At 43.0% G+C, this 16,549-nt stretch overlaps 1 protein-coding gene across 2 annotated transcripts in view; it reads left to right on the top strand.

Annotated features, from left to right (window-relative positions):
- IQGAP1 (IQ motif containing GTPase activating protein 1) overlaps positions 1-16,313 on the top strand; it is a 153,873-nt gene extending 137,560 nt beyond the window's left edge. For both annotated transcript variants that reach the window (XM_058155983.1, XM_058155984.1), the window contains 2 exons: positions 9,968-10,076; positions 16,003-16,313. In XM_058155983.1, the coding sequence (XP_058011966.1) occupies positions 9,968-10,076; positions 16,003-16,116 (223 nt within the window). In that variant the 3' untranslated portion in view covers positions 16,117-16,313. The remainder of the gene's footprint in view (positions 1-9,967; positions 10,077-16,002) is intronic.
- Positions 16,314-16,549: the final 236 nt, after the last annotated feature.

Raw genomic sequence — 16,549 nt, forward strand, 5'->3', positions numbered from 1 at the left:
ATCCTAGGCTGCATAAACAGAGGGATAGAATCAAGATCACGTGAAGTGTTAATACCACTTTATAATGCCTTGGTAAGGCCATACTTGGAATATTGCATTCAGTTTTGGTCGCCACGATGTAAAAAGAATGTTGGGACTCTAGAAAGAGTGCAGAGAAGAGCAACAAAGATGATTAGGGGACTGGAGGCTAAAACATATGAAGAACGGTTGCAGGAACTCGGTATGCCTAGTTTAATGAAAAGAAGGACTAGGGGAGACATGATAGCAGTGTTCCAATATCTCAGGTGTTGCCACAAAGAAGAGGGAGGCAAACTATTCTCCAAAGCACCTGAGGGTAGGAAAAGAAGCAATGGGTGGAAACTAATCAAGGAGAGCAGCAATCTAGAACTAAAGAGAAATTTCCTGACAGTTAGAACAATTAATCAGTGGAACAACTTGCCTCCAAAAGTTGTGAATGCTCCAACATCGGAAGTTTTTAAGAAGAGATTGGATAACCATTTGTCTGAAGTACTGTAGGGTTTCCTGCCTAAGCAGGGGGTTGGACAAGGTCTTCTTTCCAAGGTCTTCCTTCCAAGGTCTCTTCCAACTATTCTATTCTATTCTATTCTATTCTATTCTATTTTCCATTCCATTCCATTCCTTCATTCTGTCGTGACTGTCTCTGTTGAAATCCTAAGAAAGAAACCCCCCAACTCCATTCAAGAGCTATGGTGGCACAGTGGTTAGAATGCAGTACTGCAGATGACTTCTGCTGACTGCCAGCTGCCAGCAGTTCAGCAGTTGGAGACTCACTGGTTCAAGGTTGATTTGGCCTTCCATCCTTCTGAGGTCGATAAAATGAGGACCCAGATTCAACAGGCAAAAAGACATAAGGAATGGATTGGCTTGCCAAAAATGTCAGCTAAATAACTTTTCAGTGCTTTACAGCCTGCTTTGAGAGGGCTGTAGAATAGAATAGAATAGAATAGAATAGAATAGAATAGAATAGAATAGAATAGAATAGAATTCTTTATTGGACAAGTATGATTGGACACACAAGGAATTTGTCTTTGGTGCATATGCTCTCTGTGTATATAAAAATATATACTCATCAAGAATCACAAGGCACAACACCGAGTGACAATCAAACGGTACAATAAGCAATCAAATCATACTAGGAAACAATATCAATATAAATCGCAAGGATATAAGCAACAAAGTTACAGGCATGCAGTCACAAGTGGGAGGAGATGGCGACAGGAACGATGAGAAGACCAATAGCAATAGTAGCGCAGCCTTAGTGAATAGTTTTGACAGTTTGTTTTTTTTTGTAAAAAGTTTTATTTTCATTTTCCAACAACCTATTCAATATACTGTCTCTTATTCAACATTAGTCATTAACTTTCATTTGTTATTCGGACCTGCCCAGCTACCACTTCCTTCCTTAACAAACCTTTCCTCCTCCCTTCTCTACTTTCTTCTACTTTCTTCATCCTTCCTCTCCTTCGCTTTTCTACATCCTCTCCTCCTTCCCTACTCTTCTCTTCCACCCTTTCTAATCCTCTCTCTTTCCCCTTTCTTCTTCCTCTCCTTTCCCCCTTTTCTACCTCTCTCTTTCCTACCTACTTTCTTCCTTCACTCCTCCTCTCCTTTCCATTCCCTTCTGAAATGGCAGCTGAGCAGCCCGATTTCATTTCAAATTATTTCTATTTCTTAATTACATATCTTCAATCATTCCTTTACATTGATCCTTCATCTCCCCTCCCCCTTCCCTCCCTCCCTCCCACCCCGAGACTTCCCAGAACAAAGTACAGGGTATAAGATTAACAATCATAAATTAAAATACAACATAAGTCATAATCCATAGTCACTCCTCTCTCTAAGACCTTAACTCCTTTTCCAGAAACAAAAAAGTACATTATTCTTCCAGTCCATTATATATCAGTCCATTCCACTCCTAAAATCTTCAGAATCTTCCAATTAAATTAGTATTTCCAGTTCATCAATAAAATACATAGTTTTAATATCCAATCTTCATCAATTAACACCAAATATATATCAATCCATTCCACTCCTGAAGTCTTCAGAATCTTATAGTTTTAATATCCAATCTTCATCGATCAAGACCAAACGATATTCCATCTTCCAGTATTCATCAGAAATTCTTTTATAATATACCTTTCTTCCTTAAACAGTCTCCCAAATATAATTCATATTTCCAGCTTAAATTCTTAAATTTTATCCAATCTCCAAAAATAAACAATATTCTATCTTCTCATATCTTTAATATCACTTACATAAATCAAATAACATTACTAATATTAATATTTCTTCAATTTACCTTACATCTGTCAAATAACATTATTAAAATTATAACTTATATCCAAAATATATCAATTATAACAATTAAATTCTATTTAACCAAATACCAACATTACATCCATAAATTTTTCTATCTGTCCTCCAAAAGTTAAACAATATTCCATCTTCCCATTCCTTTATACCTCACATATATCAAATAGTAACACCTTATACCCAAAATAAGTCAGTTGTAAAATTAAACCCTATATATATATATTAAAAAAAAATACCATCAAAATCACATCTTAAGCATTCTCCTTCCCCTTGTCTTCTATCTTACACATTTCCTTACACATTTTCTTACACATTTTCCACCATCTGCTCACCAATCAGCTTAACATCTAACAATAAAGAATTTCCAATCTTTAATATATTGGTGTAAAAATCTCTTGTTTAAAAACTTATTAAGAAAAGATAAGCCTCCAAAAGTTCCTATAAAAAAAAATTTTAAAAAAAATCCATATTTGAAATGAAGAAGTTTGCAAGATTTTAATAGTTAGTTCTGTTTGCTTAAGAGCCATTCATAAACTGTAAAATCTACCAAAAAGAGAAAAAAAAATTCAATAAACTTTTCTTCTTAAACATTGTGATAAAGAAAAAGGTAAAAAGAGAAAAAAATCATTAACAATTCTTGTTCATTCCATTTAAAAAAGTAGCTTGTTATGTTCTTCTTCCTTTGTCCTTTTATAGTTTCACTTTCCTTTGTATATTGCAAACGCCATTTTAAATCCACTCAAGTTGAAAGTTAGTTCAAAGGAAAGCTATTTAAGAGCTGAAGTTAAGATTTATTACTTGCAAATTCTTGCTAGTCCTCCTACTTTGTTCTGTCTGTGTTGAGTTCTCTTTAGAAATAAATCTTGGCACAGAGATGGTCGCGGCTTCTCGTTCTGTATAAACAGAAGCACCCTGGGCACGGAGCTTCGTCAGGCTAAAGGGGAGCTCTCACCCTTCGATCCCCTGGTTAAATTCCAGGGGCTCCCGGGGAGCTCTATCCAAAACCTGACCACTCTTCACTCCCCCTTCACCCGGGGGGAGAGAATTCCAAACCGTTTGACAGCCCATTTACGCTGTCAGGGACGGTTTGACGAAACCCAGGGCAGACGATCCCAAAGGAACGTCCACGAAGCCTGCGTTGCCAGCGGAAGCCCCATAGTTTGACAGTGTTTAGGGGCCGGTTTAGCTCACGCTGGTAAAGCCTGTTATTAAGAACACAGTAGCCTGCAATTACTGCAGGTTCGAGCCCGGCCCAAGGTTGACTCAGCCTTCCATCCTTTATAAGATAGGTAAAATGAGGACCCAGATTGTTGGGGGGGCAATAAGTTGACTTTGTAAATATACAAATAGAATGAGACTATTGCCTTATACACTGTAAGCCGCCCTGAGTCTTCGGAGAAGGGCGGGGTATAAATGTAAACAAAAACAAAAAAAAAAGTGTTGAGGGAATTATTTGTTTAGCAGAGTGATGGCATTTGGGGAAAAACTGTTCTTGTGTCTAGTTGTTCTGGTGTGCAGTGCTCTGTAGTGTCATTTTGAGGGTAGGAGTTGAAACAGTTTATGTCCAGGATGCGAGGGGTCTGTAAACATTTTCACAGCTCTCTTTTTGACTCGTGCAGTATAGAGGTCCTCAATGGAAGGCAGGTTGGTAGCCATTGTTTTTTCTGCAGATCTAATTATCCTCTGAAGTCTGTTCTTTCTTGTTGGGTTGCGGAACCAAAGCAGACAGTTATAGAGGTGCAGATGACAGACTCAGTAATTCCTCTGTAGAACTGGATCAGCAGCTCCTTGGGCAGTTTGAGCTTCCTGAGTTGGGGCAGAAAGAATATTCTTTGTTGTACTTTTTTGATGATGTTTTTGATGTTAGCTGTCCATTTTAGGTCTTGAGATACGATAAAATGTAGAAATTTGAAGGTCTCTACTGTTGATACCAGAGGTGGGTTCCTACCGGTTCGGCCTGGTTCTACCAAATAGGTAGTAATTTTAGGGGCTAGTTCTCCAAACCGGTAGTAATGGCAGCCTGGCCACACACCCGAACCAGTCCCCTAGTCACTGCTTGCTCTGCCACCCGACGCATCCATCGAACGGCAAGCTGAGCAGAGCTGGGAAGTGGCAGGCTGGCAAAAAAGCTTCTTAGCCGCCTGGCTGCAGGATGCCGAAAAGTCCTTCAGCCGGTGAGAAGAAAGCTGTGCATGCGCAAAGATGGTGGCAGCGACCAGAAGTCATTTTGGCGCCCTGCGCCAGTGGCTGGGTGGAAAAGAAGCCTCTCGGCTTCCAAGTTCAGCAGCAGGCTGAACAGGGTCCTTCACAGGGTCGCTTTTCCCCGCGCCCAAGAAAGATCAAAGGCGCGTAGCAGCCTTTAAGGACAAAGTTGGCATAACCGCCTAGACAAGGTAAAAGAAAATGAACCACTGAAGGAAGGAGCCCCCGAAGCTGCCGGTGTTGAAGCCGCACCCCCATGCAGCTTGGAGCTCTAAGCGGAAGAGGTCCTCAGCTGTTGCGAAGGAGCGGCAGCTCTAGGTGTGCCACGCCCGCTTCATTCTCTTTGAGAGCAGCTTTGCAAACTGCAAAGTTGCTCTCAAAGAGAACAAAGTGAGTGTGGCACACCCAGAGCTGCCGCTTCTTCACAACAGCCAAGGACGGAAGAGTTCGCTCAGGAGTTGGAGTTTCCTCTAAGTCAAATCCGGAAAGATCTGGTTGGGGAGGGGTGCCTCTGTCTGCCAGCTCAGGGCAGCTGACTTAGCTGCAGCTCAGACAAGCCGAGGAACTGCGGGGAGCCTACCATGTGTTGCACATGGTAGGCTCCCCGCAGGAGCCTCCCAGCCTTCACCTGCCAGCGTCTCCCAAAGCCGCCACCGTTGGAGCCGCGACAGGGACAGGGGCAGCCCAGTAAGCTGGGCGCCGAAAACAGCACGGAGTCGTGGGCAAAAGCTGGGAAGGGGGGGTGCAACACGCAGGAGGCTCCCCGCAATTCCTTGGCTCGTCTGGGCTGCAGCTGAGTCCACTGCCCTGAGCTGGCAGAGGGTGCCCAGGGCGCAGCTGGGACCGTGCTAACCTTGCCCTCCCTGAGTGCCGGGCTCTACAGTTGCCATTGCCTCTGGCCTGCCCAGATCGCCCACGGCTGGCTCCACACTCATGCGGGCTAGCATGAGTGTGGCTCTCCAGGAGCTCGGCAACAACAACGCCAAAAAGTTCTCCAGTTGGCCGATGAGAAGGAAGCTGCTTCATGCTTTTCTTCCATTGTCCTTCTCAGCCGAAATGCCGTGGCTGGTGGGCCACGGAAACAGGGTCACCCTCTTGACTGGGGGCCTGGGCGCATCCTTGGTGAAACCACTCCCGAGGTCCAGAGGGAAGCCTTTCTCCTGCACGCTCATCTCGCAGATGGGACCCAGACGGGCCGGCTCAGTGCACCAGCAGGAGTGGGGTGCTCCAGCTGCAACCATGGGGGAGGCCCATCAGAGGCAAGAAGGGGCACTTTTTTTTTTATTGGCCAAGTGTGATTGGATACACAAGGAATTTTTGGCCAGGAAGGGCAATGGAGGGAAAGCCAAGACAACCACTGCCACCTCACTGCGTCCCAACCTGGATATGAGGCTGGAGTGCCATGCCCACTCAGTCATCTCCCCCCCCCTCCCACCTAGCTACACTAGCTAGTAAAAATTTTTAGAACCCACCACTGGTTGATACTGTGTTGTCTAGTATTGTAAGTATGAGAGGGTTTTTCCTAAAATCTACCACCATTTCTACGGTTTTGAGTGTGTTCAGTTCCAGATTGTTCTGGTCGCACCACAAGGCTAGTCGTTCGACCTCTCGTCTATATGCGGATTCATCATTGTCTCGAATGAGACAATCACTATTGTGTCATCTGCGAACTTCAGTAGTTTAACAGATGGATCATTAGAGATGCAGTCATTGGTATACAGAGAGAAGAGAAGTGAAGAAAGCACACATCCTTGGGGGGGCCCTGTGTATCTGATGTGATTTTGCTTAGCTTCACTTGCTGCTTCCTGTCTGTTAGGAAGCTTGTGATCCACTTACAAATGTATTCAGATACCGCTAGCTGATTTAGTTTAGTTAGAAGAATGGCTGGTATGATGGTATTGAATGCTGAACTAAAGTCTACAAAGAGGATCCTTGTGTAGGCCTTTGGAGATTCAAGATGTTGTAGGATGTAGTGCAGAGCCATATTAACAGCATCATCTGTCGATCTATTTGCCCACTATCATATCGCAAGATCTCAAATGGACAGCTAACATCAAAAACATCATTAAAAAAGGACAACAAAGAATGTTCTTTCTGCGCCAACTCAGTAAGCTCAAACTGCCCAAGGAGCTGCTGATCCAATTCTACAGAGGAATTATTGAGTCTGTCATTTGCACCTCTATAACTGTCTGGTTCGGTTCTGCAACCCAACAAGAAAAACACAGACTTCAGAGGATAATTAGAACTGCAGAAAAAATAATTGCTACCAACTTGCCTTCCATTGAGGACCTGTATACTGCACGAATCAAGAAGAGGGCTGTGAAAATATTTGCAGATCCCTCGCATCCTGGACATAAACTGTTTCAACTCCTACCCTCAAAACGACGCTATAGAGCACTGCACACCAGAACAACTAGACACAAGAACAGTTTTTTCCCGAAGGCCATCACTCTGCTAAACAAATAATTCCCTCAACACTGTCAGACTATTTACTGAATCTGCACTACTATTAATCGTTTCATAGTTCCCATCACCAATCTCTTTCCACTTATGACTGTATGACTATAACTTGTTGCTGGCAATCCTTATGATTTATATTGCTATATTGATCATCAATTGTGTTGTAAATGTTGTACCTTGATGAACGTATCTTTTCTTTTATGTACACTGAGAGCATATGCACCAAGACAAATTCCTTGTGTGTCCAATCACACTTGGCCAATAAAAAATTCTATTCTAAAAAGTATGCAAATTGCAGGGGGTCTAACAGCGGATCCGTGATGGTTTTCAGGTGGGAGATCACTAGCCTTTCAAAAGTTTTCATGACTAAAGATGTTAGAGCAACTGGTCTGTAGTCATTCAGTTCCTTGATGGTGGGCTTCTTTGGCACTGGGATGATAGTAGAGCGTTTGACGCAAGAAGGAACATAGCACATCTCTTAGCAACTTATTGAAGATTTGGGTGAAGTTGGAACCGATTGGTCAGCACAGACTTTTAAGCAAGAAGGAGTTATCTTGTCTGGGCTTGGAGCTTTTCCTGGCTTTTGTCTGTGAAATAGATCTTGCACTTCCTTTTCTTTGATCACCAGGGGTTGTGAACCCAATGGGATGGGGTCAGTTGTAGGAGGTTTGGATGTTGTTGGTGTGTCTGAGATGGGGGTTGTGGAGATAGGTGGCTGTAGTTTCCTTTCAAACCTGCAGTAAAACATGTTCAGGTCATCTGCCAGTTGTTGATTTCCTTCAGCCTGGGTAAAGGCACTGTGAAGCAGTATATAAGTAAGTGGTATTGCTATTTAGAGAAGAGGTATTTTTACTAAGGATGAACTGATAGCAGCAAAAACAGGGCAAGATCTGGGGCAAAACTGTGCAAAACTGGGCTGGGAAGTGGCTCACCAGGCTAATGCAGCCTGTTATTAACACACAGCTGCCTGCAATTACAATTACTGCAGGCTCGAGTCCCATCAGGCCCAAGGTTGACTCAGCCTTCCATCCTTTATAAGGTAGGTAAAATGAGGACCCAGATTGTTGGGGGGGCAATAAGTTGACTTTGTATATAAATATACAAATAGGATGAGACTATTGCCTTACACAATGTAAGCCGCCCTGAGTCTTCGGAGAAAGGCAGGATATAAATTCAAATTTAAAAAAAAAAACCTTGTGAAAATCATCCCAAATCCCTTCCCCCAGGGTCCAGCACAGAGAGTCCAATCAACATCCAGTAAGATGTTATGGGAACAGATCCTCTGCAGGTATTTCTCCCCTCTGGAGTCCCAGGACGGTTGGCTTGGAGAAGTCTAAACAATCTCACTCAGCAATACCGTAGCTCATGAGGAAAAACCTCCCTTCCAGTTCCCAGGAGACATACTTAAACACCAGCACACTGTCCATTCTAAATACATAAACCCCACTCCCCATTTCTATGGCAGCCAAAAGCAAACTAGTATCAAAGAATGTGCTAGGGATCCAGCTGACACATTTGTTCATTGTTCATTCATTCATTCTGTTTATATAGAGGATTTCACAAAATGACTACTAGCTTTTACAACTTGAAAACAGAGTAAAAACATAAAAAATCAATGATGATATAAACAACTAGATGTCTATGGAGATTCTCAATCATGCAAGTCACTTGGATGAGAAGCAAAACATTTAAAGTTAAAAAACCAAGAAAGTCCATTTGCCTTCTGGAAAAGCGTGTGGAAAAAACCACTAGATGGTGGTAAGAGCCAGGATAACGATTTGTTCCCCAAAGGCAATTTAGTCTTTAGCAGCTTTCAAAAGACCAAAATGAGAGAAGCCTTCTAATCTGGAGAGGAGAATGGTCTGTAATGCAGGGCTTTTATGCTACTGGCATACAACTATGTTAATTCACCAATGTACAGGCTGCAGCATTTTGTAGCAGTTGCAATTTCTGGGTGATCTATGGAGGCAGCGATACATGGCGTGCAAATGACATCTGTGGCTGCCAGATCTGCAGCTCCCAAAGGTGGATGCCCCCCCTCCACCCCTGCCAGCCATGGCCTCCACCAGCCTATCTAGCAACTACAGAGCACCTCTTTTGGGTGGAGTGCCACCTTTTCAATCTCTGGAGATGTCTTCTGCATCTTGAACAGAAGCAGGGAAAGGATTGTGGCCTGTGCCACTCTATACCTGAGGGCTTGTGAACTTGACCTGTTCCTCTGCTTGCCCCATCTTCACTGACTGCAACCAACCGTGGAGAAAGAAAGAAATCCATGCCAACTTGGCGCCCCATCTTCCCAGTCCCTGCAGCCAGTCCAGAAAGAGACTGTGATCATTATCAAAACCGCTGAGAAACCAAAGAGCACTACCCTCATTCTGGCTTCAAGAAAGGATATTAACAAGCACAAATGCCCTCTCAAGCTTTCATCCTTGGTATTGTGTATTTCTGTAAAGGTGTAGTAATTCTTTACATACAGTGCAACTCCTTTTCCTCTTTTGTTGGGTCTGTTGCCTTGGAACAAATAATATATCCTTCTAGCAGTATGTTCCAAGCGTGATTTCTATCACAATATTGTCTCGGCCCTCCTGTACTAGGACTTCAGTTTCCCAAACTTTGGGCATTTATAGTCTATGGCTGACCCTCTTGCGTGCTGTCCTTATCTGGGGAGGTTCTGAAGAACCGATCTGTTCCCACAGCCATCACCTCTGCTCTCCACAGTGATGTGTTTGGCCTGCCAAGCGTCCACCAGCAGCCACTTTTAATTTCTGTTTTTTGTTTATCAAAATTAAAAAATGGGGGAAATGATTTTGATTGAAAAGTGATTTAGCTGACATTGGTGGCAAGCCAATCCATTCCTTTATGTCTTTGTCTGGTGATACTTGTAAATTGTGTTTTGTTTTTATCCACAGATATGATAATATTTCTGTTAATATGAATAACATGATGTCTCTTTGTGTATCCAACTGAATAGGTTTAAAAACGTGATATTTGAAATTGGCCCAACAGATGAAGTGGGAGACTTTGAAGTCAAAGCCAAGTTCATGGGAGTTCAGATGGAGACATTTATGCTGCATTATCAGGTATGAACTTTACTACTGTTTGGTCATTCTCCAAGGAATGCTCTTCAAGTAACGCTGTAGAGAAGATGTTAACTTTGCAAACATTTACTGGCAGTGATTTTTAAAAGAAGTAAGATTAAAATCTGGGTGAAGAATAGAATGACTGGGCTGAGGTAGCCAGACAAAAGATAATATAATGATAAAAAGTTTAAGTCTTGTATTTAAAGTTATTGTTGACAAATCATAGATCTCTCCTAAGTGATGTGAATTACCATACTTTTTGGAGTATAAGACACATTTCCCCACACAAAAGTAGGTGAAAATTGTGATGTGTCTTAAACACCGAATGTTGCCGAGCCCCACCCACCAGCCAGCTCCCACTGTTTTCGATCTCTGGCTGTTTTCAGCACCCACATGCCCTGTTTTTGGCCTCCATGCATTGCATTTTCGGCCAGTTCCAGGCAGCAGGGAGAGGAGGAGGCAGCAATCCCCACCGCCTGGAACCGGCTGAAAATGCGATGCGCGGAGGCCAAAAACGGGACGCACAGAGGGTGAAAACACGATGCGTGGAGGCCAAAAATGCAGTGCCCAGAGACAGCGATTGGCGGTGATGTGCTGTGCTGTGGTGATCCCGGCAGCCTGGAATAGCTGAATGGCGGTATTCCATGAGGCCGATCCAACCGCCAATCAGCTGCTCGTGCTGAACTAGGCTGCAATAACATGCTGAAGCTGACCAGGCTGTTTGCTTTTTGCTGCAAGGATGCTAACCAGATGAATACCGATGGATGCTGGTAAGCAGAGGCAGGAATTTTTTTCCCTTATTTTCCTCCCCAAAAACTAACGTGTGTCTTATACTCCGAAAAACACGGTAAGCAAGTAGGATCCCTTAAGTATTCCTATATTTAACCCATCAGCCTCTTGGGTTTCGCTAAGAAAGAGCGTTCCCCTCCCGTTCTGCTCATGATATCATGTGTTGCATTGCCAACCCAGCTAGAAAATGCTTCTTTCAGATTGTAAGGTCAGAGCTATTCATCATTGGTTAGAGTGAAAATGCATTTCTCATTTTGAAAAGATAATTATTCACTCCAATATAACTTATTTTAATACCCAAAGGGAAATATTTTGGGTCTTAGATAAGTGTTAGGATTATAAGTCATTTGGGTATATGTCTTTAATATTGAAAATCAATGATACATAAGCTATGGGGAATGCAGGAGGCTTGTCCCAGGAGGTCCTATCCTGAGGGGCACTGAAGAGGATTGGTTGTGTGGGTGAAGCTTGATTGCCTCTGCTGTGGGGAGATAGGAGACAGACCTCCCCCTATTTTTCTCTGCTGGTTAGATTGGTGGCCTCTGGATGGCATTTTTCTGGAAGGAAAGAGCCAGAGGGGTGACAGGGTGGGAGCTTTTCTCAGGAGCTGCTGGTTTGTCACTATTTATTTTGTCACAACAAGCATCAACATAAAATAACTACATATCATATAAGCATATACAGTATATGAGCAAAAGTATGCAATAACTATATTCATTTGATATAATGATAGGAAACAATAGGACAGGAACGGTAGGCACTTTTGTGCTCTTATGCATGCCCCTTACTGTTATACTACTTATTATAGATAGATAGATAGATAGATAGATAGATAGATAGATAGATAGATAGATAGATAGATAGATAGATAGATATGTAGGTCTTTGGTTATTCGGGTTTTCTCCCGCGTAAAATTGGAAGTGTCTTGGCGACGTTTCAACAAAGTCTCATTCGTCATCTTCAGGCTTCAGCTTCGTGCTTCTGGGAGCAATGTGTGATTGCAGCTGTTTCTTCCTTTTTAACTGCTAGTGGGGGTTTGAACTGATTGGGTGGGAGCTTGGCTGTGCTCTGATTGGATGGGGGTTTTTTTGTGCTCTGATTGGATGGGGGTGTGTCCTGTTTGGGTGGGGGCTTGGTTGTGCTCATATTAGTCTGAGTTGCAGGGGGATTTGAGCTGGTGAGCTGCATTGCTGTTGTTTGGCTTCGTGGTCGTGGTTGTGCTACATCTTCATAGTGGGTGTCAGTCTGCTGCATGTATGGATTGGAGGGGTTTGAAATGGCTAATGTTGCAGCTGCGGTCTGGCTTCTGGTCCTTGGTCGTGCTTCCTGATCAGTGTGGGTTTGGGTCTGCTTTCTGGGTGGATGTGTGTTGGTGACATCCTGTGTGGACCTCGTGAGTGTGGGTCTTGTGTCATTCCTCGTGTTAGGGACTCGTTTGTCAATAAGGGCGGGTTTCCAAATGGCTGGTAGGCGGGAGGTATCATCTCGTTTGTTCATGCTGTGTGGGCGTTTTTCTATCTCGATGGCTTCTCTGATTATTCTATTGTTAAAGTGTTCAGTTTTGGCGATAGTTCTGGTCTTTTTAAAGTCAATATTGTATCCTGTGGCTTTAAGGTGTTGTTCCAGGGAAGAAGTTGGTTCCTCTTTTTTGACTGAGTTCTTGTGTTCTTCAATGCATGCACTTATTCTTCTGTTGGTTTGTCCAATGTATGTGGTAGGGCAGGCGGTGCATGGGATTTCATATACTCCTTGATTTTCTAACTCAATTTTGTCTTTGGGGTTTCCTAGGATGGTGGTTTGTGCAGAATGCTGTCTTGATGTTATGTTTGTGGAGGATCTTGCTGATTCTGTCTGTGGTGCCTTTTATATATGGGAGGAGGGCTGTGCCGTTTTCTTGTTCTCTGTCTTGGATTTTAGTGGGGGGTTCTTTTTGGATTAGTTTGGTAATCTTATTTCTCTGGAATCCATTGGATGTTAGTACATTTGTGAGAGAATGTAGTTCGGTTTTTAGGTGTTGTTCGTCAGCTAAGCATTTTGTTCTAGAGATGAGTGTCTTGGCTACGGAGTTGATCTGTGCTGGGTGGTGGTGTGAGAGTGCGTGCAGATAGCGGTTTGTGTGTGTTTTCTTCTGGTAGATGGTGTGTCCTAGGGAGCCATTGGGTTTCCTGTAGACTAAGACATCTAGGAAGGGAAGTTGGTTGTTAACTTCTGTTTCCATGGTGAACTGTATTTTGGGGTGTAGGCTATTGAGGTGTGTGAGGAAGTTGTCAAGTTTTTCTTTCCCGTGTGGCCAGATTATGAAGGTGTTGTCTACGTATCTGAGCCAGAGTTTGGGTTTGTGATCAGATTTTTCTAGTGCTTGGTTTCAAAGTGTTCCATGTAGAGGTTGGCAATGACAGGTGAGAGAGGTGATCCCATGGGTGCTCCTTCTATTTGTTTGTATTTTTGTCCGTTATAGATGAAGTATGTGTTGGATAGGCAGCGGTTGGTCAGATCTAGGATGTGCTTGGTGGGGTTATATTTGTTTTGGATAGCTGTCAAGGCTTCTTTGATTGGCACTTGGGTGAAGAGGGATATGACATCAAAGCTCACGAGTAGGTTGCTGGGCTGTACGTTTTGTTTCTTTATGATCTCTATGAACTGGAATGAGTTTTTTATGTGTGAGGCGATGGATTCTGCATAGGGCTGTAGTTGTTTGGCGAGAAATTTGGCTAGGTTTTGTAGAGGTGAGCCTATGGAGCTGACTATGGGTCTGAGTGGGGTTCCTTCTTTGTGTATCTTGGGGAGGCCATAGAGCTTAGGGCATCTGGATGATTTCTCTCTGGGAATGATTCTTTGTTGGATTTCTTCGCTGATGGGGGAGGCTTTTATTTTTGATCTAGTGGTTTTTTCTAGGTAGGTGGTGGGGTCTGTTTTTAGGGGCTTGGAGTAGGTTGGTTAATTTGGTTTGGTAGTCAGATGTGTTCATAACCACCATGGCGTTGCCCTTGTCTGCTGGTAGGATTATTATGCTGGTGTCTTTTTTCAGGTTAAGTAGTGCTGTCTGTTCCTCTTTGGGTAAATTGCTTTTGGGTGGCTTGCTGCTGCAGAGGATGTTGGTGATTTCGAGTCTGATTTTGTCATCAGAGCAATCAGAGCACAAAAAAAAACCCCATCCAATCAGAGCACAGCCAAGCTCCCACCCAATCAGTTCAAACCCCCACTAGCAGTTAAAAAGGAAGAAACAGCTGCAATCACACATTGCTCCCAGAAGCACGAAGCTGAAGCCTGAAGATGACGAATGAGACTTCGTTGAAACGTCACCAAGACACTTCCAATTTTACACGGGAGAAAACCCGAATAACCAAAGACCATGACAGGGTCTAGTTGGATACAACAAACAAAAAAGTCGAAACAGAAATGGAAGCTAAAAATAAACAGTCAAAGTCATCAAAAATCAACAGTAAACAACATAGGTGTCCTTTAAGCTGAGGGCTGACCAAGTCTTGGAGGAATACTGCTTGGGCTTCTTAATAGATGTCTCTGCATTTCATAAAAATCTGTATCCATTAAACGAGTGGTACAGCTCCTGCAGTGGGGGAAGTATATGTCCCTGGGGTATTTGATGCTTACAGCACCATAAATGGGCTCCCTTACCAGGAGGCTAACTAATAGCCGAGCTTCAACCCATTAAGAGTTGTTTGGGTCTGGAGCAATTGCCTTAACCCTATTCAAACTCCGATAAAGGTGCTTTTTCTCACAGTTCTTTCTATCTCCTTGGCTTGCTTCCATGTCCAGGGATATCCCATTAGATGCCGCCCTCATTTTCCTGGCTTCTCTTTTAGGGCTGCAGCCCCTGTCCGGATGGGCTGCTCATCTCTGAAGAATTGTCTGGGTTGATAACATGGAATGCCTCAGGCTCCCTGCTTGATATCCCAACTTGATGGAACTTTTCACAACATTGTGATTGAGCATCCATTAATTTGATGATATGGCTATTGAAATGGCTCAGAATGCAAATTAATGCAAATTATTTTAGGCAAACAGCTTGGCATTTTCACAAGCTATTAAAATATATATATTACTTTTCTTTACCATTGAAGATGTTCTCTGAATCCCCGTATGAAAAATACTTAACTTTTTTGTTTGTAGCTGTTCCTTTAAATAAGTTCTAATAAAAACAGGTAAATAAAACAAATGTAGAAAATATGGTTGAGAACTTTAAATCCAGAAAATACTTGCTACTTACTACAGGTAATCTCCCAGTTATGACGGTTCACTTAGCGACCTTTCAAAGTTACGACGTAGCCTTCCCCAAGTACTTACAACCCAGTTCCGAAATTACAAATGTTGCAGCACCAGACCCTTACGGTCTACAGAGGCACCGCAACATTCATCCTGCCTCTTCCCTCCCCCGCCCCCCCACCCCACCCCGCACTGGACCTATGGAGACTGATTTCCCTTTCAAAGATCTAGTGAGCTGCCTCCTCTCCAGCCTCTGCTTCTTTGCCTGCTCCTGGATGAGTGCGCCCTGCTTGGCTTCTCTGAGTCACTGAGGCTGCCTGCTACTCCTAGAGCGGCAGGCAGCCTCAGTGAGTCTCTTCTAAAGGCTTGCAGGCTTGGCGCAGAAAAGTGTTTGTCAAATCTGACAGTGTGTATGCTGAAGTGAGGCTTTGGGGCAGTGAACCCATGTTGTTTCAAACCTCTCACTGGAGCGCAAACACTTTTCGCCTGGAGACTGGAACCTTCTGGGTGCCCTGATTTCTCATGAATCACTCCATTTCCAAGCATTTGCATGCAGACGAAGTTTTTGGGTTTCCGTCCAGGGGAAAAGTTAAAAAGCAAGTTAAAAAAATAACAAACACATAAATATAGAAAAAAGGATAGGAAAAAAAATAGGCATAACTATTTAGAACAAAGAAGGTAGAAACAAGGCTAAGAGCAAAGCAGAGCCACCAACCAAAAAAGAAGAATTCTCACATTTTAAATTTTTAAACCTTAAAACTTTTAAATTTTGAAAATTTTAAATGAACTAATACATTTTTAAATTATTTAACTTGAATTTTTCTTCTGGAAAACTCTGGCAAAATCTTCCACATCCTTAAATGAACATGTGAACTATTGTCTTTCTCTCTCTCTCTCTCTCTCTCATACACAGGATCTGCTGCAGCTGCAATACGAAGGTGTAGCTGTCATGAAGTTATTTGACCGAGCAAAAGTGAATGTTAACCTGCTTATTTTCCTTTTGAACAAAAAATTCTATGGGAAGTAAGTCCCATTCCTGAAAAGTATTTGAAGGCAGCTTCCTTTCCTGTGGGCGCATGGTTAAATCCTGCATAGGACCTCTGTCCTCAGTATGGAATCTCCAGCTATTGGCATCTCATTTCGACATTGCTCACATATTTCTTGCATATTGTTTCCTAAATACTTGCTAAACAGTCACAATTAATTAAACCATTCTTAACACCTTTCCTGCTTTCTTGAGTATTTGTTCCAGGCAGAAAAAAAACTAGAGGTCCAGCCAAATTCCTAGTGTGCTAACCAGTCAACTGAAGCAGAATGAAGGGGAATATCACTTATTATATAGTGACCAGACGTCCCGCTTTTGGCGGGACAGTCCCGCTTTTTAAAAATTTGTCCCATGTCCCGCGGCGTTCTAAAAAAGTCCCGAGTGAGGGTGCATTTAAGGGTGCTTTGTCTTTAGG

This window comes from Ahaetulla prasina, chromosome 13 (genome assembly GCF_028640845.1).
Source record: "Ahaetulla prasina isolate Xishuangbanna chromosome 13, ASM2864084v1, whole genome shotgun sequence".
Classification (NCBI taxonomy): Eukaryota; Metazoa; Chordata; class Lepidosauria; order Squamata; family Colubridae; genus Ahaetulla; species Ahaetulla prasina.